The 19,849-nt window shown below is 51.1% G+C and overlaps 1 protein-coding gene across 3 annotated transcripts; it reads right to left on the bottom strand.

The window, feature by feature from the left end:
* Positions 1-1,392: 1,392 nt before the first annotated feature.
* zfc3h1 (zinc finger C3H1-type containing) lies at positions 1,393-19,233 on the bottom strand. 3 transcript variants are annotated; one of them, XM_030731370.1, is made up of 36 exons: positions 18,577-19,233; positions 17,201-17,599; positions 16,381-16,503; positions 15,615-15,763; positions 15,080-15,515; positions 14,491-14,702; positions 14,278-14,401; positions 14,109-14,200; positions 13,834-14,025; positions 13,567-13,725; positions 13,259-13,396; positions 12,936-13,054; positions 12,713-12,859; positions 12,267-12,441; positions 11,839-11,967; positions 10,278-10,907; positions 10,058-10,167; positions 9,790-9,921; positions 8,198-8,319; positions 7,888-7,989; positions 7,681-7,809; positions 7,229-7,406; positions 6,961-7,147; positions 6,642-6,830; positions 5,856-6,093; positions 5,663-5,768; positions 5,106-5,304; positions 4,712-4,806; positions 4,523-4,630; positions 4,288-4,392; positions 4,048-4,213; positions 3,714-3,814; positions 3,349-3,450; positions 2,887-2,926; positions 2,718-2,780; positions 1,393-2,206 (listed from the first exon to the last, which is right to left on the bottom strand). In XM_030731370.1, the coding sequence occupies exons 1-36, from the start codon at positions 19,097-19,099 to the stop codon at positions 2,081-2,083; spliced, it is 6,345 nt and encodes a 2,114-aa protein (XP_030587230.1). In that variant the 5' UTR covers positions 19,100-19,233; the 3' UTR covers positions 1,393-2,080. The 3 variants fall into 3 exon arrangements, with proteins under 3 accessions (XP_030587230.1, XP_030587232.1, XP_030587231.1); XM_030731372.1 differs by having other exon boundaries at positions 5,856-6,072; XM_030731371.1 differs by having other exon boundaries at positions 16,381-16,500.
* Between the last annotated feature and the right edge of the window lie 616 nt (positions 19,234-19,849).

The raw sequence follows: 19,849 nt of genomic DNA, 5'->3' as shown, positions 1-19,849 counted from the left end.
AGAGTCGAAGATGTTTTGATTCAAACATGTTTCAGTAAAATTCATTAGACTGAACTCATGGTCTGCTTTCTGAGTCTTAACCAATATCTGCAGCTGATCACTTTTGCTGGGCGTTTTTTTTTTTGCTTTGGTTTGCTCTGAAACCCTCAAACAGCAGCGAGTCTGCAGCTGAGAGGATAAAAACTAAAGCCATCAGCAGCAGGTGATGTTCAGAATGTCTGTTTAAAATCAGCTGGAAGCGCCACGTTTTCCCCGAGTCTCTTATGTCCAGCGTGTTCTCAGAGTGATGCAGACTCTGCTGGGAGCACGTTTCTATGAGCAGCTCTGAATGAAGCTGTGAAGTTACAGCAGCTCAGACTGAACGTGCACGGATTCATGTGCCGATGCAGGAAGAGTCTAAATGTTGCTCTGCTTGAGTCTAACCTGCTGCTGAGTGTCCGCTGGAAACACAGACACACACACCAACATCACCCGTTTTCCCATCTGTGCGAGAAATCAGCAGTTTTCTTCTGCTGTCCTGCATGTTACTGTCATAGTTTAATGCTCTTTATTGACTTTTAATCACTATGGGATAATATCTCTGGTGGAGGCAGCACAGGGATCATCTTCTGTGGAAGAAAAGTCATATAACCTGTGAAATAGCCCTTTTAGATTGGTCCAATCCTGCCAGCCCCGCCCTTTTCAGGTGAAACCAACCAGCTTCATTTTAATCTTGATGACCAGTGTTGGAGTAAGAGGATCCAGATGAGGGAAAGATACCCTGGGTATGCTGTGCAGGGCCCAGGACTGATGTGGAGATGATTGCTCTTTAAAGTTCTTCTGTTCCAGCTGGATTTGAACCCTGGTAGAACACACAGGAACGTCTCTTTGGCTTTGACAGGTGTGCTCAGCGTACACAGCTGGATGCAGCTGCTATGGAGGAGCTCGGTGGACTTCATTTCAGGATTAAACCGTCTGTCTTTAATGCGTGACAGTGTTTAGAGCGAGGACATTAAATCATGTACCTATACACTCACATTTCAAATTAAAAGTCTTTAGACATGATAAAATCCTCAAAAACTTTGAAATATGACCAAAAGGAAAAGCTGTTAGCTCATCTGGTGCGCCAAACTTTAAAACATCTTCCAGCCTTTAAATGTTTATTTTGAAAGTCATTCTAAAAGGTCTTAAGTTATCTTCAAATACATTAAAAATATATATATATATATTCAAATGAAGGCACCAACAAATCTGTTCAGCTTATTTTATGGCCGTCCTCTTCGGGCACTTTATGCTGAAAGGCGAACACACCTGTGAGCTCAGACAGGTGGTTTGAAGCCACAGGTGAGACACCTTCAGGGTAAACTCAAAGTGATCGATATGAGATATGATTGATTTGCATATGAATCACTTCCTGGCTTTCTGATGGGAAGCGCCTGCAGGAGGAAATGAGACGCAGACACAGTGAAGAGCCGCAGACGTTCATATTTTAGAAAATAATTTAATAACATGAATGTAAAAAACACCAGTGGCAGGGCGTGCGTCTCCTCTGCGTGCTAATACTCTTTAATCAGCTGATTGACAAAAGAAAAACACATTGCACATGAGCAGAGTCTCAAAGGGGAGGTCCGTGGCCCCGCGGCGGGCCAGCAGGGGCCGCGCTCGGTCCAGTCTCTGTGTCCGGGGCTCGCTCGCTCTCACACTCACTCAGCCAAACAGAAAAAAGGCCGCGTCGCCTCATCAATACTCAGTTTGTTTAACTAAACAGTCCACAGACAGACGGCGATGGCAGCATCCTCTAAACACACACACGGGGGGGGTCAAACACACCCTCACCACCCCCTCCCCCCTCCCGAGCCCTCCCCATCAGGTAAATGAGATAAAAGGGAGGGAAATGACTCCAACTGAAAGGTGAGAGGAACTAAAGAAAGGTGATGAAGAGTGAGGGCGGCACTCAGCTCTCGATACTTACACTCACACCGAGGAGCTCCCGGAGGGGGCGGAGCTTCAGGAGCCGGGGAGGGGGGACGTCTGGCTTACCTCGTCTGCTCTCACTCAGTCACCTACAGCCTCTCATTAGTTCTATTATTGATCAGTCCGATCAGCCGTCCTCAGCGAGCGACGGGCCGACTCCCCCGCTCACGCTCACCCCCGCCTGCTGACAGCAGTCCCACAGCCGCCGCAGGCGCTCCGAGGCCCCGCTTTCTGCTGCCTCCAACAGCAGCCGCTGCAGGGGGGGGGGGACAGAGGGGGAGGCAAACAGAGAGGGAGGGAATGGGGAGGGGGGGGCAGAGATGAAGGGAGCGGAAACATGCAAGAGGGGGAGGAGAGGGAGGGGAGGAAGGGGCAGGTGAACATGCTGTATACAGGTGAGTGAAACAGTTTATAGTCACATGGTGGGAGGATCAACGCGAGGCCATGCACACCAGCTGATCAGCACGAGCCAATCAGAGCAGGCCGATCGACACGTGCCGCCTCCCTCAGTGTGCAGTAAAGCTGAACTCAGATCTGATTTACCAGGTTCACACACACACATTCTGACCAATCAGGTTCCAGCACTTTTTCTCTTCCAGTCCATGTGAGTCCAGATTTTTCAGGACCACATGGACCCCCCTGGTTCAGATCTGAGAGCAGCTGTCCAATCACAGCTCCTGTAACATGATGTCAGCCGCAGACAGGAAGTCAGCGAGTGTCTGTGTGTGTGTGTGTGTGTGTGTGTCTGTCTGTGCGTGCATTACATGTTTCCACAGGGCAGCACTCAGTGGGAGATTCTGCAGGGCCTGCTGGAACAGGAGACACACCTGAAACACAACAAGGATGGACTCAAAGGGGGCGGAGACAGACATCACTGAGGGCTCTACAAGGCTCCGCCCTCTTTTTGCTTTGATTAAGTTGCCTCAGACTCACCTCAGCTCGCTCCTTTAGCACCTCCTCCACGGCGATGGCTCTGCGTGCGCAAACACACCCACGCACACACACACACAATTATCAGGCTGCAGTAATCGCATGGGTCATTTGGAGCCAATCAACATTTGGGGGGGGGGGGTCAGAGGTCATTGTGGGAGTTTGCATTATTTTCTGCTCAAATCTTTGAAATGTACACAGTGAATTTCGGACTTCACGAGCTGAGATTCTCAAAGCTCAAAGGCACTTCAGAGGAGTTAAACAGCTCGTTGACTGCAGAAGATCAAAGCTGATTCTTCTCCGCGTGGAGATCTTTGGAGAACCAGATCATTATTTTTAATGGAACCAGAGGTGAACGCACAGCTGTCTGTGAAGTGCAGCCGGCTTCAGATTTGCTCTTTTCAAAGGGCTCAACTATGTCCGAGCCACTCGAGGTAAGTAAATCGGACTGCAGGAGTCACTCACATCTTCCAGCTGGACAAACACTTCGGAGCATTACTCGTCAGCATCCGAGCCTGGAACTTCAGGTGCTCCAAGTTCCCATCCAGCCACTCCTGATGCAGCAACCTGGGCAGCAACACAGGAAACAAAAACACTGACAGAACCATCAGAAACACAGCAGAGTGTCTGAGGGCTAAATCCAGACTCCTGCAGGGCTGACATCACTGGTGTGGGCGGAGCTAAACATTCCCTGTGATTTAAATTTAAACCTGCTTTAAGATGATGTCTGAAAAACAGGAAGCCAAGTTATTATACAGCTGATCAGTGGATTCAAACCAATGAACAGACAGGTGCCCACCTGCTCTGTGTGTGTGTGTGTGTGTGTGTACCTGAGGCCCAGCTCAGTGTTGTTTGGCATGGTGTAGCACAGTCTCTCCAAGACCAGTGCATGCTGGGATGGCGGCAGGCAGCTCAGGTAAAGGGCGACCACCTGAGGAGGGAAATCAATATCAGCACCCTGTGCTTGGACTACAGAACTGCTGTCACTGAGCAAGGCAGCAAGCACCTTTAAAGCAGAGCTTTCAGCTTTTTAGATGACTGCCTTTAGTTTGACATTTCTTTCATTTTGTCACTTTTTGTGCTAGTTTGTAATTATAGTGAAGAAGCAGTGAGGAACATGCAGACACTATGACACTCTAGTAGCCAGACTAGACTCTGTCTTACCTTGTTGTGGAAGCGGTAGCAGCTCCAAAACTCTGCGGGGTTGAAGGGAACCTCGAGTCTTGAGGGGACGGTGTTGAGGCAGCGCTGCACCAGGTCTGAGAACATCCTGGACTGAGAGGAGGCTGCGGTGGCGCGGGCCTGTGGGCTGCAGCTGAACGTCAGGTAGCTGCAGAGAGAGGAAAACGGTGAGCGGCCAAGATGTGAGGTCAGAGCAGACGTACCTGCAGCAGGTAAACTCACTCCATCCACAGCCTGTGAAGATCCTCCAGCTGCGTGACCGATCCCAGGGCTTGCTCAAACGCCTCCACCGTGTCCTCCACGGAGCCGTGCAGCCACTGCCACCGACTGCAATGATGACAAGCACATTAACCAGAGCACCCGAGCACGCCGAGTCACCTGTTTTCATCACATCAACAGTATGACGGACATTTCTGAGTTGCCACAGAGGATGAAAAACTAACTGAAAGAAACAGACCAGTGAACCAGGTGGAGGAAGGACGTCTGCTGTCCGAGCTGCTCCTGAAGCTCCTTCTTGATGACAGGACCTCTTAGCAGCTCCTCGGAGAAAAAGCCCAGGATGTGCCTGAGGGGAGGAAAAACAGACTTCAGCTGCCTGTACGACTGTTCTGATTACAACAGCGAGAACGGAGGAAGCAAGACGTACCGCAACACGTCCACGGGCTGCTTCTGACTCTGCTCGTCCTCACACAGCGACAGGACGAAGCCTCTGAACAGAGGAGCGATGGCACTCGGCTTCTCCTGTGGAGACACAAACAGGGTCCACAGTGAAGCTGAATCAGTCACTTTTAATGACCCAGTGGAAGGTGTGCATGTGAGAAGCTGCTCCTTGTACTTCCAGAAACACAGCGACAGATATTAAACTTTATTTATATGGAATCTTTAAAGGCTGCGACTAACTGGCACAGAAAGCCAAAGAAATGAGATAAAGTTAAGGTCAATCTGACACTGACTGATGCTCCAGTCACCAGAACTGCAGCGTTTCATTAAAGAGGCCCACGGTGCACATGTGACGGCCGCCGTCTCGGGACCGAGCTCACCTGAGTCATGAGGAACTTGCAGGAGTGGTAGAAGACCTCTGCATTGTGGGGGCACTCTGCCAGAGCATGGAGCCACATGCTGACCGCAAGGTCACCGTTGCCACTGTGGAGGTGGAGGTCAGCCAGAGCATCTCGCAGAGCGCACGACTCAGGACAAGAATCGAGCAGAGACTTGCACAGAGCGACACCCTCATCATACCTGCACACAGAAAAACATCACGTCAGTCTTTGGTGACAATGAAGTCGCCTTCATTTGATCTCTTGATGCTATTTCAGGAGAAATGCTGCATCAAAACCAAACATTACAGTTAAGTTCAGTGAGTACAAACATGAGCCCTCCATCAGCTCTTCATTTATCAGCTTAACTCACTGTTTATCAGGGTTACTGTTTAAAAAAACAAACTCCAAACTCTGTCAGCTGTTACACAATCACAGAGCCGGTGGGCAGTGATCTCTGACAAACAGCCAAATACTTCCTGGCAGTGTGTCGCTTCAAATGGCCATCCCAGCCCCTCCCTGAGTGACATAAGCTGTGATGACAGCAGCAGCGAGCTCACCTCTGCAGCAGCCTGTACAGGAAGATGAGGTTTGTGTGCAGAGGAAGGCAGGCCAGCGTCCTCTCACTGTCAGTCACGCACTGCTCGCTGCACTGAAGGATGGCATCTGAGAGGAAACAATCACACAATCAGAGGGAAAACAGAGCCAGGGCGGTGAGAAACCCGTCTGTCCGGCCGGGTCGTGATCCCATACCTTGGAAGAGAGCGACGAGAATGTCGGTAGGCGTGCTGATGTCCCGCGCCGTGCTCCAGGGCAGCAGGAACGGCTCCCTGCTGACCAGGCGGGACGGGCCCGACTCCGCGGGGTCGTACAGGCTCGCCGGCAGCCGGTCGAACTCAGTCAGGTGGATGTAGGAGAGCCAGAGCAGCGCCCGGTCAGCAGGCGTCAGGTGTTCGGCGATGCTCCGGTCCTGAGGACATTTCAGAGCACTCTGAGAGGATAAATACAAAGAGAGGGGAGGCACTCAGGAAACAGAGATCATGTTTGGAGTGTGCTAGTCAGCCCCGCCCTCTGGTCTACAGGAAATCTGTGGGGTGTATGTGTGTGTGTGAGATGGAGGGCAGAAACCAATAGCCAACCAACAGCTTGGCTGCACGCCACTGTCAAAGCTGCAAACATTAGCATCCCTCCCACACCTGCCAAAACCTTTCAGTTTTCACTTCCTCTGACACATCCTGCTGACCAAAATCTCCTTCTGCCATCTCGGCTCAGGCCGAGTTTGAGCTTTCAGGGAGAAAACACACTGCTGTAAAGGGCGGTGCTTCAACAAGAGCTTCATAGTGACAATAAAGGCTAAAATCTATTTGTTTTACCCTCATCTAGTTTATAGAACTGTTGGAAGACAACAGCTTCATTGAAATGAAAGCTCCAGGATGAGGTTTTTAAACCTTTTCAAAGACCCCTGAGGGGACTACACCTGTGAATCTGAGCTTAATAAATCAATACAAACCAGCCCGCTAACCTAAAGTCATATCTCACCTGCAGGATGGCGAGCGCGCTCTCCAGCCGGCCCGTGAAAAGGCTCAGCTGGATTCTGTAGAGCAGCGCTTCCATCAGCTGGAAGGACAGTTTCTCCGTGATTCCAGAAGACGCCTCGGCAAGAAGGAACTGCAGCAGACGGTCACACACGTAGTCCTTCCCTTCGAATGAGCTCTCCAGGTTCAGGTACTGAGGAGCAGAGGTCAGAGGTCACAGCAGCTTCATTAATCCATGGTGGTCTTTCTGACGTTTTACCTTCTGTTGTGATTTGGAAGTTTATAAATGAAACTGCTCTGGTAAAGAGGGCTCGAGGACTTACGTTCCACCACACTCGGTAGCTGGGGGCGTGCTCCACCGCCATCTCGCACATCTCCTGCACCTCCTCGCGGCTGCCCCGCCTGGAGAACAGGGACAGGTAGTGGCTCCACACCTCGGGGTTGTCGCAGTTACTCTCCAGAGCGCGGGACAGCGTGTTGAGAGCGGCTTCCAAACACTCTGCTGCAGAGCTGCAGAGGACAGGCCACAGGTTTAAGTTCACAGGGGGAGGAGCTTCCCAGCACAGATCAGCAGGTTGTGGAGGGACTTACGTCTCACTCTGATTGAGGTATCTGAAGGCGAGTTTGATCCACAGCTGAGTGTCTCGAGGACTCTCCAAGACGCTGGCCTCCAGGTTTGATATGTCGTCCGTCTCACTGATGAAATAGCGCTTGTCCTCGGAGGTGACGCATACGTCCAGAGCAAAGAGGCTGGTCTGAGCGCCATCATCTGGACACACAGAGACAGACCATGAGGTGGTTATCTGCAGCTGATCAAAGACCAGAAAGGACAGACCACGCTACAGGAACATCCCTCAGATGCTCTCGCAGCTTGCCTCAGACTCCCGTCAACATCAAACAGCAAACTTCCCTGAAATATCCTGACATCATTTTGAGGCTGTACCCCCCACCCTGACTGAGCTCCTCGTCTGTCAGCTGTGCATCCACAGAGATCAATCAGCCCTCACAGAGGATGAAAGCTGCTGTTTTCCACATTTACTCACCTCTGCCAGGTGTCGTGTGACCAGTCGCCACCCCTTCACCCTCGCTGTCATCTTTGGCGCCGAGGATGCTCTGTGTCGATGGCTTCAGCCTCCATCTCCTCATGTCCTTGTAGGTGGTGTAGGGCGGGACTGAAGAACGAGGGGACAGGTGAGAAGTGTGGAAGCGGCTCCTGTGACGAGCAGAACGTTACGGGAACGTTTACCTACCGTGGTGCTTGCTTTCATTCACTTTGCTGACGAGGAGGACGGCCTTCTGATCGATCCCCATCCGGTCCTTGTTGGTGCCAAACAGCTTCTTCATGTACTTCTCTGCAAACACAAACACATGGTCCTGAATGGCCACCTGTTTCTTAGAGGGAGCAGTCCAACGTTTCACCGTCACGTCTGTGTGGTGAAGCTGCAGCGCTGTCCTGTGACAGACGCGCTGCTGGATCACAATTACAGCTGAGGAGGAGGAGGAGTCACTGCACACCTGAGCAAGTCTCAACCAATCACGAGCCGTTTCTTTTAGACGTACCTGTGGCGGCACCGATGTCCTCGTCCGAGCTGCTCTCAGAGCAGCCGATCAGCGACAGATCGTAGGACAGGATATCCTGGAAGAGCTGATTCCCGCTCAGAGTGCAGTTCCTCATGTGCTGCCTGCAGTGGGAGACACAGCAAACATTAAACAGGAAGAGGAAATGCCAAGTTAACAGGCCATGTTCTCTCAATACAGGAACACTGAGACGTACAGATAATAAACTCAGGCATGTAACCTGCACTCAGGTGCACTTCCTGTTTCTCTCTGTGCTGCGTCCTCGCCGTTACTGTCACGGTAACAGCTGGAGGACACGTCACACAAACAAGCTGCTGCCAAACCTCAACCAGATCGTCTGTTTGTATCTCCAAGCCTTTGTTTCACTGACACGTGAGTATGTGGTTTCGTGCTGGTGTTACGTCACATCCATCAGCGACTCATTTCCTGCTTCATTCCAACTGGATGCAGGACTGGAAAATGCTTGAAAATTAGGGGAATTCCAGCATCTTCTACACTGCCCACAGTGGGGATTTACACACTGAGCTGGAGAACCGTGTTATGCTCTAGTTTCGCTCTTCTGTGTCTTACAAACCCAGCAGCTGATCTCACTGCTAAGAGATCGAGCCTGAAGCTCGTCTTTGGACTCTCAGATTTCACCTCACTAACACGTCACTGGCACTGCCGTTTGTCTCACTTGATGATGTTTCATATCTGTAAGAGCTTCAGGTGTTGTCCAGGTTGGACGTCAGCCCCCCCCCCTCTGCAGCGGTGTAACATTGAAGGTTATCTGACTGCTGCGACTATGTGAGAATCTGCTGGTTAAATTCTAGCTGTGGTCAGATGTTTCCACTGATCACGGCCGTGATCGTACAGCGTACATCTCTAATGACTCAAAAACAAGTTTGAATTTATTTGGGATTTTCTCGGATCCATGTGGGATCAAAAATACCCCCCCCACTAATATCTGGTCAAATGTCTCCTAGCAAGTTGCACCTGAATCAGATGCTTTTGGTAGCCATCAACAAGCTTCTGGCATAATCCTGGCTGGATATTTGACCGCTCTTCTTGGCAGAGTTCATTTAAATCGATTGGTTCCTGGCACAGACGCTGCTTTGGGAAAGTCATTCCAGAAGCTTAGTGTCATCCTGCTTTATCCGTTCCTAAATCAGTCCTAACTGAGTTTGGGATCATTGTCCTGCTGGAACACCCAACTCTGTCCAAGTTTCAATCGTCTAGCTGCTGATCTGAGGTGAAGTTGAAGCGTTTGGAGGTGGTCCTCCTCCTTCATTATTCCGTCCACTTTATACAATGTACCAGCACCACTGGCAGCAGAGCCTGATGCTGCCACCACCATGGCTGACAGCTGGTACAGTGTTCTTAGGTCTGAAAGCCTGACCTTTACTCCTCCAAACGTCAGGAACATTAGCGCTGTTACAGGAAGCCTACGAACGCTGACATATTTGCCGGCGATATCGACCAGGGTTATAAACCTCAAATTACCGTCCATGGTGACTGTATGGAAACTTCTGACCACAGCTGCACGTGCAACCCTGAACTTTGGCCTGGTCTTCACAGTCATTCTACAAACTCACCATCTGCAGCCATCGTCGTTGCACGTTCCTGTGAGGTCGAAGCGGCAGAAACATTTCTTTGGTTCAATGGCGTTGCTGTACGTCACAGAGCTCAGAGATAACTTCTCCTTGGTCCTGTAGTAAGGGCTGAACCTGACAGGGAGGACATGAGTTCACAGATCTGTGAGCAGGTCTGACCACAGTGACGAGATCAGGAGCTCTTTGGGAATAATTCATCATAATGCTGAGACACTTATTTTGACAGCTGCTCTTAGTATGAGGAAGCTACCTGTAAGACCTGAAGACCAGCAGAGGGCTGTGATACGGTCCAAAGGGAACAGGCCTCAGCTCCGAGCTGCCTGATTGACTCGTGCCCGTCTCCACCTCAGCTGAAAACACCTGGACAGAATTGTGAACACAGATACACATATATCATGTACTTTGATCATCATCAAAAAAGACCTCTGGGACCTTCAGCTGCTCTTTCACCCCGGACAGGTTCTGCTCACCTGTGCAGTAGGTGTGGAGTCCACATCCTCCCCCAGCACCTGCAGCTCTGTCAGCAGCAGCTCTCCCAGTGGCCCCTTCTGCTGGTACTGCCGCTTCAGTGCATCCACGTCCAGCCCTGCACACATCTCAGCAGGAAGTTCTGAGCTTGCTGCGCTGCCGGACAATGCTTTTGCCAGCTTGGTGGTGGCAGTGCCACTGACGTCTTTAGGTGAAACAGAGCTCATGGCGTCCAGGTGGGGCTTGGTGAAGGAGGAGCTGGACTGGCGGAAGGAGGATCGGCGGCTGCCTTTGGCCACAGCGGCGGGTGCGGGTTCTGGCTCTGGCTCGTGGTCTTCGGCCTCTGCGGTGTCCTCGCTGTCCAGTGTGAGTTTGTCCTGGGAGAGGTCGTGCAGAGAAGGCTGCGGCAGCTGGATCTGCGGGTCTGGAGGGGTGGCAGCTCGTGACAGCGGCTCCGGGGGAAGCTCTGACGGGACGCCCTTGTTTCGAAGCGCCTGCGCCTCCTTCAGCTTCTGGATCTTCAGTGCATACTCAGACTCGAGCTGCTGCAGTCGCTGCTTCTGAGCGATAAGCTCGGCAAAGTGACGCTCGGAACCACGGGGAGCTGCGTCACGCCGCTGCAGCTTACTGACCTGGAAAGGAAAGGGTTCAACAGGTTAAACACACCCATCCTAAAAACGGGTCCTCCTCTTCCTCCTTCAGAGCGTTACAACTGCAAACCCCTCTGAAACCCTACAGCGTAACCTAGGCTGTGAGGAGCTGTGAGCAGAAACGTCCTCCCTGTAATGAGTCTGAGTAAACCTGAGGAACCTGAGGAACTGTGACTTTAATTTAAATGAATTGTGGGCTTTAGCTGCCCTTACAGTCTCAGTCCTTTTATTTAACCCTCCTGCGCTTAGGCTCTACCTGTACAGGTGCTTCTTGATAAAGAGACCTACCTGTATAGGGTTTAATAATAGTAATGAAGTTAGTTTAAACCGCCTCCCACACCTGCTGTGAAGCTTTCACCACAGAGAAGACAGAACTGCTTTATTTTAGCTTTCTGGTCTCACAGCAGCTAATAACTGTTAGCTAACAAACTTCCGCTAAGCCTGAGTCCCAACGTGGAGCTGCTGCAGCAGCTTCAACCGCTCCAACCATCCATGCTAGAGGTGGAGAGCTTCTCCTGGACCTAACCACTAGACCAACAAAGGAGACTCAGCAAATCCAGGAGGCATTGGTCTCCTTAGTTAACTGACAAAAGCCAGCTAAACCTGTTCTAATAACTGATCAGTGATCAGTCATTACCTGTCAGGTTAAATCCTTTAAACTAGATTCTGAGCCACCTTAAAGCAACTTCTATGAAAAGAAAAAAAAAAAAAAATCAGTTTTTTACCCACAAACTGATTATTGAGTCTTTAAAAGTTTGTTTATTCATTTCCACTTTTCCCTGTTCCTCTGTGTACAGCAGATCAGGATTACCAAGGGTCATAAATAAGTAAATATAGACATAAATAAGGATCTGTGTGAGGACGCCGTGTGCTGTGAGACCTGTAGGGTCCACAGAGAAACAGGAAGTCTCACCTGAGTCTGGCTGGAGTCTGCTCGCCGTTTGGGCGCTCTGCCGGAGGCCAGCTGAGCCTGAAGCAGCTCCTGTTCCAACCGCACCGCCACCGTCTTCTTCATGGAGACCCGCTGCTCAACCCGGTGGACCTGCAGGAGGCGGTCAAACAGAGAACAGAAGAAGATGAGTCCAAAACAGCGACGAGGCGTCTGAGCTTCACCTCGGTGCCTCTAAACCTTCTGACTGAACAGGTAATACACCACCTGGAGACTCACCCCTTGCTTCAGTAAAGTCACAAACTGAAGGTGTTTTCTAAAGACTCTCAGACTGCAGTAACTCCAGCTGAGAGTTTGACCTGAGCAGCTTTTCCAGCAGGACTTTCTTGTGGCTTTAACACACCTGTTGGAGTTTGTGTACGCAGCAGCAAGTTAAAGCGAGGTGAGAGTACCTGCTCGCAGAGCTTCCTGAGGAGCATCTTGTTGGCACTGACGATCCTCTCCGACGCCTGCAGCTGCTCCCTCAGTTTGGCCACTTTGGCCTCGGCAGCCTTCAGAGACTCGGTCTTCTTGAGCTCCTGCTGCAGCAGGTGTCTGAGGACGGCCTCGTCTCTCTGCAGCAGCTCCCTGAGGGACAGAAGACACCAACGATCACTTTGCTCCACAGCTACAGGACAAAAGTGGCTTTATTTCAGTTTATCGAGGCCGGATTTTGAAGAATTTTCTCTGATTCTGGATTCATGAAACTTGTTCTGAAAAACATCTTGTGTGTTTAAAGCAGCAGAATTCAGCTTCATGCTGCCTCTGTGCTCCTGCTGAAGCCTGACCTCAGCCTGAAGCTCGTTTGCTTCAGTCTTAACGCTGACTCCAAGCTCGCAGGTGTGTTTTCAGGTCTCACCTGTGTTTGCTGAGCTTCTGCTCGGCCTCGCTCAGTTTCAGCTCTGCAGATGGTTTCAGGGAAGAATCGACAGACTCAGGAGGGGCGGGCGATCCGGAGCTGCGAGGACTTGGATTCTGTTCCTTCATCATCCTCTGCTTCTCCCTGCTGTGAGCACACGGACATCAGCCAGGGTTTTATAGCAGCTGTGTGTGCGTGTGTGTGTGAGAGATCATGTTAGTACCTGGCGATTTCCTCTTTGAGCAGGCGGTACTCGGCTTTCTTGGCTTCAGGCAGAGCCTCTGGAGTTCGGACAGGGTTGTTCTCCTTCTCACAGCCTGACGCTCCTTTAGGCTTCGCCGCCTGAAAGACATCCGTGGGTCAGTGAACCTGACAGGAAGCTCGGAGTCATCGGGACACATTACAGCTGCACGTCAACCCAAAGTAAGCTGAAACTTTAATGCTGGACTTTAATGAATGTAATCAATCTGCTGACATGTTAAAAAAAAAAAATCCTCTTTTTTGAATCTTCGCTCAGCAGCTTCCAGTGAAGGTGAATGCACTGACCTCCACCGTCCTCCGGGCCTCTTTGATCATGAACTCCAGACCTCCAAACACCGCCTGTGACGAGCTGCAGGCGTCCGTGTCCGAGTCGCTGTCGTCGGAGTCGTTGAGAGAAACCACCACCGACTTGTGTCTGGGTAGCTGGACAGACAGGTGAGATGCAGGTGAGAGGCAGCAAACTGATCCTGGAGCTGCTTTCATGGCTGCGCTGTTTATAACATCTGACTGAAGGAGCAGCTGAGGCTCCATCTTTGAATCTAAGCTCCAGGTATGCTGGTGTTCAGACAAACGGCGCACAGCGAGCTTCTTACCACAAGCGGCGCTCTGACGGCGAGGTGCCCTCTGGCAACCTTGCTGAGGCGTGGCTGAGGCACTGTGTTCAGACTGACTGTGCTCAGGTTTCCTCTGGTTGGAGGCGGAAGATCTGTGGGAGGAGGGCCGCTCGGAGAAGGAGGACCGCTGGAGCTCTTCTGCAGAGAGGAGGAGAAATCATTATCATCATCATCATCATCATCATCAGGAGCACAGGTAGAGGGAGAAACGTGATGTCATCACATGACATGAGATCAAGAACAGACCTCTGAGGCTGCCACCCGTTTGTTGGCCATTGACATCAGGCAGGTCTCCCTGAGCAGCATCTCCTCCTCCTCCTCCTCATCAGCAAATGGAGGTTTGGGGGGAGGCTCCAGCTCATCTGGGGGAGGCGGGAGGGGAGGAGGTGGGGGAGGAACAGCAGAGAGCAGGGGGGGCAGGAAGGGCTGAGAGAAATCCTGAGGGGCGGAGAGAGAGACAGACATCAGCGAGCTCCTCAGAAAGTAACTGTGGTGATGAAGAGGAGAGAGGAGGGGCGTACCATTCCAAAAGGAGCGGTGTCAGCACCAAATGCGTGAGGGAAACACGCTACTTCCTCCACAGACAGCAGGTTGTTGTGTGTTGGTGACGGCACTGAAAGACAGACGGAACAAGTTTAAACAGGAAACAGGAAGTAAAAGGCGGGTCAGGTTCACCTCCCGCTCCCTCACCTGGCGAGCCCGTCTCGCTGTCCGTGTCCATTGCCACCTCGTCGTAGTTGTCATACTGGTAGAGGTTCCCTGAGGCGTCCAGGCCTGGCTTGCCTGCAGACTTGCGGTGGTCCTGGTCCCTGGACTGAACGCAGACACAGGTGAGTCGACACAGGTGAGTCAGCGCAGGTGAGTCAGGTGAACACACCTGAGTGTGAGGATACGGCACCTTACCTTACTGCGCATCCTCTTCCTCCCGCCCACCAGTTTCATGAAGCGGTTGTACTGCTCGTCCTGGTTGGACAGGTCGCGGATTCGCCGGATCTCATCTTCCCGCTTGCGCCGCTCCTCCTCCTCCTGCCGCCGCTTCTCCTCCTGCTCCCTCTGCTGCTGCAGCTTCCACGTCCTCACCTGCTGCTTTCTGAATGCCTGCTTTGCCACCGAACCTATGAGACACATTTATGGACATCAGAGAGTGTCAAACAGGTGAGCTCTTTACAGAGGTGTGTCTAACTGGGAGCCAATCAGAGGTTCATTAAGAAAACTGTGCACTCATGTGGTCCCTTCAGACCTGCTGAAGATGACGAGATGTGAAATCAGGGGGAAACTATTAAGTTAAGCTCTACTGAGGTCAGCCGACTCAACAATCCCTAAACCCCATCAGAGGTAATCGATCAATCAGAGCCAACAGGTGCTTCGATAAGCTTTCTGCTTCAGCTTCTGAGCATGCTCACATTATTGGAGGCGTTTGAGTTTTTTTTTTTCCCCTTCAAATTGTGAAACGTGGTCTTCATGTAGACAAGAGCTGAACCACCTGCCTCACCTGGACTGATCTTCTTAGTGATGCGAGCCTTTCCTGGAGTCCGGCCCCTCTCCAGCGGGGGTTTGGGTCCAGCTTTGGGAGTCAGTTTAGGTCGCTCTCTCTCTGGGACTCTCTCTCTGTCCCTGTCCGGAGGTCTGGGCCCAGCCTTGGTCCTGTCACGGTCCCTGTCCTGAGGTTTGGACCTGGTTCTGCTCCTCTCTATAGCAGCAGCAGCAGCAGTGGCAGAGGAGGTGGACCTGGTGGTGACCCTCTGCCTGGTGGGCGGAGCGGCCGCGGGGCCCGGGTTCTTCTCCTGGGCGGCTTTAGTGATGCGGTCTTTGCTCTTCCTCATCACCTGCTGCTCCTTCTGCTGCCACTTCTTACTGGCTGACTGCAGAGCGAGGAGACGCAGCTGCAGCTCTGACAGCTCCTCCTCCTCCACCACCTTCCCCACGGCCTGATGGCACACAAACAAGATCCCAGATGACGGAAACTGAATGCCATCAAAACAAAGGAATGAACCTTTTACCCAGAGGAAGCAGCAGCTCAGCCTCACCTTGTCAGGAGAGTCCTCGCTGGAAGCCGATGACTCGCTGCGACACGCCTGTGGCGGTTTCTCCTGCTCCTCCGTGCTGCTCTGATCACACGGCCCCTCCTCTGTGGGTTTTCCTTGTTCTTCTCCTGCAGCTCGCGGTTCTCCTTCACCTGTTCACACATTGCACAGGAAGTGAAAACACTGCTCCATACGTATATAAACCTTCAGCTTCCACCCAAAAAATAAGAATTATTTTAAAGGTGACCTGTTCTGCTCATTTACGCTTCCATGTTTTTATTCTTGGACTTTACAGCAGCTTTGCTTGATGCACAGTTTAAAATAATCCTTCTTTGCCTTATTCTGGCCCTTAAAAGTCTAAACCTCATGTTACAGCAATGAATTATGAGCGCGTCAAACACATGTAACCCTTTCATACTGTCGTATGTTACAGCTCTTTTTTTAAAGTGGGACCTCTCTGCTTCTGAGGACCTCCACTGACTGCAGACGGGGAGTGTTCTCCTGGTCTGTGTATTTTAGTTTAGCTTAGTTTGGTCGAGCATGTCTCTTTAGTTTGGTGTGTTGTCACTATTAGGAATCAGGCAGCGCCACCCGGTGGGAGGAGAAAAGGCCTCGTTCACCCTGTATGAGTAATTTGCCTCCAGCTGATTAGACAACTATTGCAGAGCTAATAAACCTCTGGTTCGGGGACCAGGCACGGACTCTGCAGCAGAAGGAAATATCCTTTCAGTGGACAGATCAGTGACTCTGCAGCTTTGGTTCAGTTTACCGTCTGCTGAGGTCGTGTTAGTTCGCTCACTGCTGCTCTCGCATGTCCTCTCTTTGGCCTCTTTGGCAGCTTTTCCTTCTGGTTCTGCTCCATCATCCGTGATTGGCTGATCTCCTTCACCTGCTGACACACAGAACAGGACGCTCTAAAAAACACAGTGCTTCACACAGGAAACAGGAAGTGATTTCTGACAGGCTAAGTGAAAACACGACTCAGCGGCAGTCCTGCTGAAGTGGACCGGCTCTTCTCGTTTCCTGTCATACAGCTCCCGCCTCGATGCTTACGTTAAAGTTTCTGATAACGAGCTCAGTGTATGTGCAGTGATCCCTGTGAGCCCAGAGCTCAGGCTGCGACTGGACCTGCCTACAAGTAGCTGAACTTTATCACAGCTTCTGCTACTCTTGGATTTCTATGATGTCATAGAGAAGTGAAAGAAGGCCCGCCCACCTGTTCACATCTTTTAATTACCAGTGCCTGCACAGGCATGTCAGATAAAAAAAGGATTATTAGAGATCAACTCCCGCTCAACCAATAAACCAAAGGTTTTATGTAATTAAGCTGGTTGAGGTGAACTCTCAGGACTGCATTTTACACTCACTAGTTTCTCTCCTCTGCTCTCTGTTTCACCGCCTCTCCTGGCACAGAGCAGAGCAGAGCTCAAATCAACAGTCTAAGCTAACAGCTGATTTTTTTCTTTGAGAGAGGCCAGCAGATAAAAAAGGGTCCACAGCTGGGATGTGAAACTAAACCTTTGGATCATGAGCCAAACACCAACAGCAACCTCTCTTCAGAGAAGCCACCTCACAGTGGCTAAACCTACCTCCATCTGGCTCCGCCCACTTCCTCTGCAGCTCATCCAGGTCGGCCGGCGTGGGGAGTTTCTGACGAAGCGGTTTGATGTTGAAGGCCTGGAACACTTTCTTCCTCTCCAGCTCGGACGCCGCCTCCGCTGCTGCTCCTGGACTCAGAGCTGATTCCGGTTCAGGTCTGGTGTCTGTTAGAGCGGCGGCGGCGGCGGCGGCACGGTCCACCGCGTCATCCCCGACGGGCGACGTCTGTGGCTCCAGGGCCATCGTCTCCTCTTTGCGGATGCACTCGAGTTCGATCTGGATCTGTTTGTACTTGGACAGCAGATCCTCGAAGGACTCGTCAACACTGTTCTCTGGTCTGGAAACGCTGTGAGCTCCTTTCCTGAGCCGGTTCCTGCCGAGAGGTTTCTCTGAGGCCCGCGTTAAAGAACACTGATCAATACCACCGAGCATCCATCAATCACTCTGATTACTGTTTCATTTATTTATTAAGATTTATCACAGTTTGTCTTAAAAATATTTTAAATGTCTGCTGTGTTCAAAAATATCTCAAAGTAGAATTTCCCAAAGTATTTATGAAATCTGACAGAAATAAAAACTCAAATACCAAAATACTATCATCAGGTTTAGATTTTTTTTTGTAGAAAACTATAAATGTGTAAAAAAGGTCAAAATAATAAAATGTAAAAATATAAACAAATACATAATTAAACTCTCCCAAACACGATTTAAAAAGAATACAAAAAAACTTAATAAGTTAGAGAGTCTGAGAAATTTCCCGTAAAAGAAGCAATATGACGATATTGATCACATGCGGAGGTTTTCGTATGACCAATTTATCATGTTATTGATCAGTCAGTAAAAACCTCTGAAAATTAAGCAAATGTTTTTAATGCTCAATCATTTTAGATAGCAGGGTGTGATTTCAGGAGCTTATTATTCCAGTTATATCAGCTGATGATCTGATTAATGATTTTTGGGTTTTCACTGCTGTCTCATGGACACAATCAATCAATCAATCACCGATCATATACAGAGCCGGAGGGGCCACATAGCGGCTTTATTCCCGCTACCAAACCCGATCTGCTGCTGCGGTCGCGTCTCGATAAGCATCAATGAGGACAGCTGCAGCTGACAGGAAGTTCTGCGTCATCACCGTGCAGGTTTCGTTTCCTGCTGTCACACGCCCGCCCGCGCGTGCGTGTGTACGCACACCTGCTGAGGTGTGAACCCTTGAAACTGTCGAAGCACGTCATAGAAAACCGACTGATCAATAAACTGCTGATTTTAAACTAAAGCTTGTGATCAGGTCCTCACGGGTCCCCGGGGCGCCCTAATTCAATCAGCTTCCCCGGGGGATTTCCACGTTACTCAGCAGAAAGGATACGCTTCCTCGCGGGAGAGCTGTGACTCTCTCCGGGCAGGTACCGACCGGGAGGAGCCCGGCTGTTTCCCCCCCGGCCGCCCCGGCTCCAGCTCCCGGGTCCTCCGTTCGGCATGCCGCGGTGCCTGAATCGTCCCAGTGCGCCGTGGCTCCGCTCCCAGAAACTGGACCGCGGGCTGGGCTCCCCGTGCGAACCGAGCCCCGGCGGCTGCGGCAGTGGCGGAGGAGAGGGAGGCCGGTCGGGCCCGCTCGGTCCGCACTGCTGCCGGTGAGGAGGGGGGAACGGCCCGTGAGGTCCGAGGTTGTACGGCATGAGGTGGCGGAACTCTGGCGGCGGGTGGCTCAGGTGTGGCGGCATGCTGTGCGGGTGCTGGTGCGGTTTTCGTGGACGAGGAGCTCCACCGCGGGGCCTGCTACCATCCCCCCGCCGCGGCGGCGCTCTCTCCTCAGTTTCATCATCGCAGATCTCTCCGTCTTCTAGCTCACCGTCCTCCGCGGGGGATCGGTTCGGAGCGTTTAGATCCATGTTAAGGTGACCGCGGTAACCGTCTCCAGCTACCGGCCGGCGGTGAACTCAGTGGCGGGTCGTGGCGCTCATTCCGCGGCCGTAACGCAGCTTCGTGGAGGATCCCTCCGCTCTGACCGTTAGCTCTGTGCTAGCTCCGCGGCTATCACCAACTACTGCGATAAAACGCGAGACTTCGCAGGACTGGATGCAGCCCATATTAGGAAAGCATGGCTTTTCTTTCCGGCCGGAAGGCGTGACCTCCGCTGACGTCCTGCGTGTCGTCCTTATTTTATTAATCATTTTATTGTTTGCTTTTATTTGTTGGTTTCATTGTTAGTTTTTCTTTATTATTTTAGTTTGTTTTTATGGTTCGTCAGTTTGTTACTGACCCGCTGTGATTTGGAGCAAAAAGCGCTCCTATAGTTTCAGCTAATTCTCTTCTTACATCATTAATTTTAAACAAAAGTGAGAAAACCGAGACTGAACCTGCATAACTTCAAAAATATCCATATATATCAAAGAAGACTGGAGAGAAATGAAGGCGTGAGCTAGCATGCAGCAAATATTAAACAGCAGCTGCTGCTCTGATTAAACCCTATCCTGTCTCATTAACTCTGCAGTCAGCTCAGCCCTCTGTGTCACATCACATCACTCTGTTATCTGAACTGCAGCAGCTCAGCTTCCCTCTCTGTGTTTCTGTGAGTGAAGCTGTCCACAGCATCAAGATCAGCTCTGATCACCATCTTATTGTGTAGAGTGAATTTGGAG

The sequence above is a fragment of the Archocentrus centrarchus genome, chromosome 6 (genome assembly GCF_007364275.1).
Source record: "Archocentrus centrarchus isolate MPI-CPG fArcCen1 chromosome 6, fArcCen1, whole genome shotgun sequence".
Taxonomy (NCBI): Eukaryota; Metazoa; Chordata; class Actinopteri; order Cichliformes; family Cichlidae; genus Archocentrus; species Archocentrus centrarchus.
This window is presented reverse-complemented; position numbering and strand designations above follow the sequence as displayed.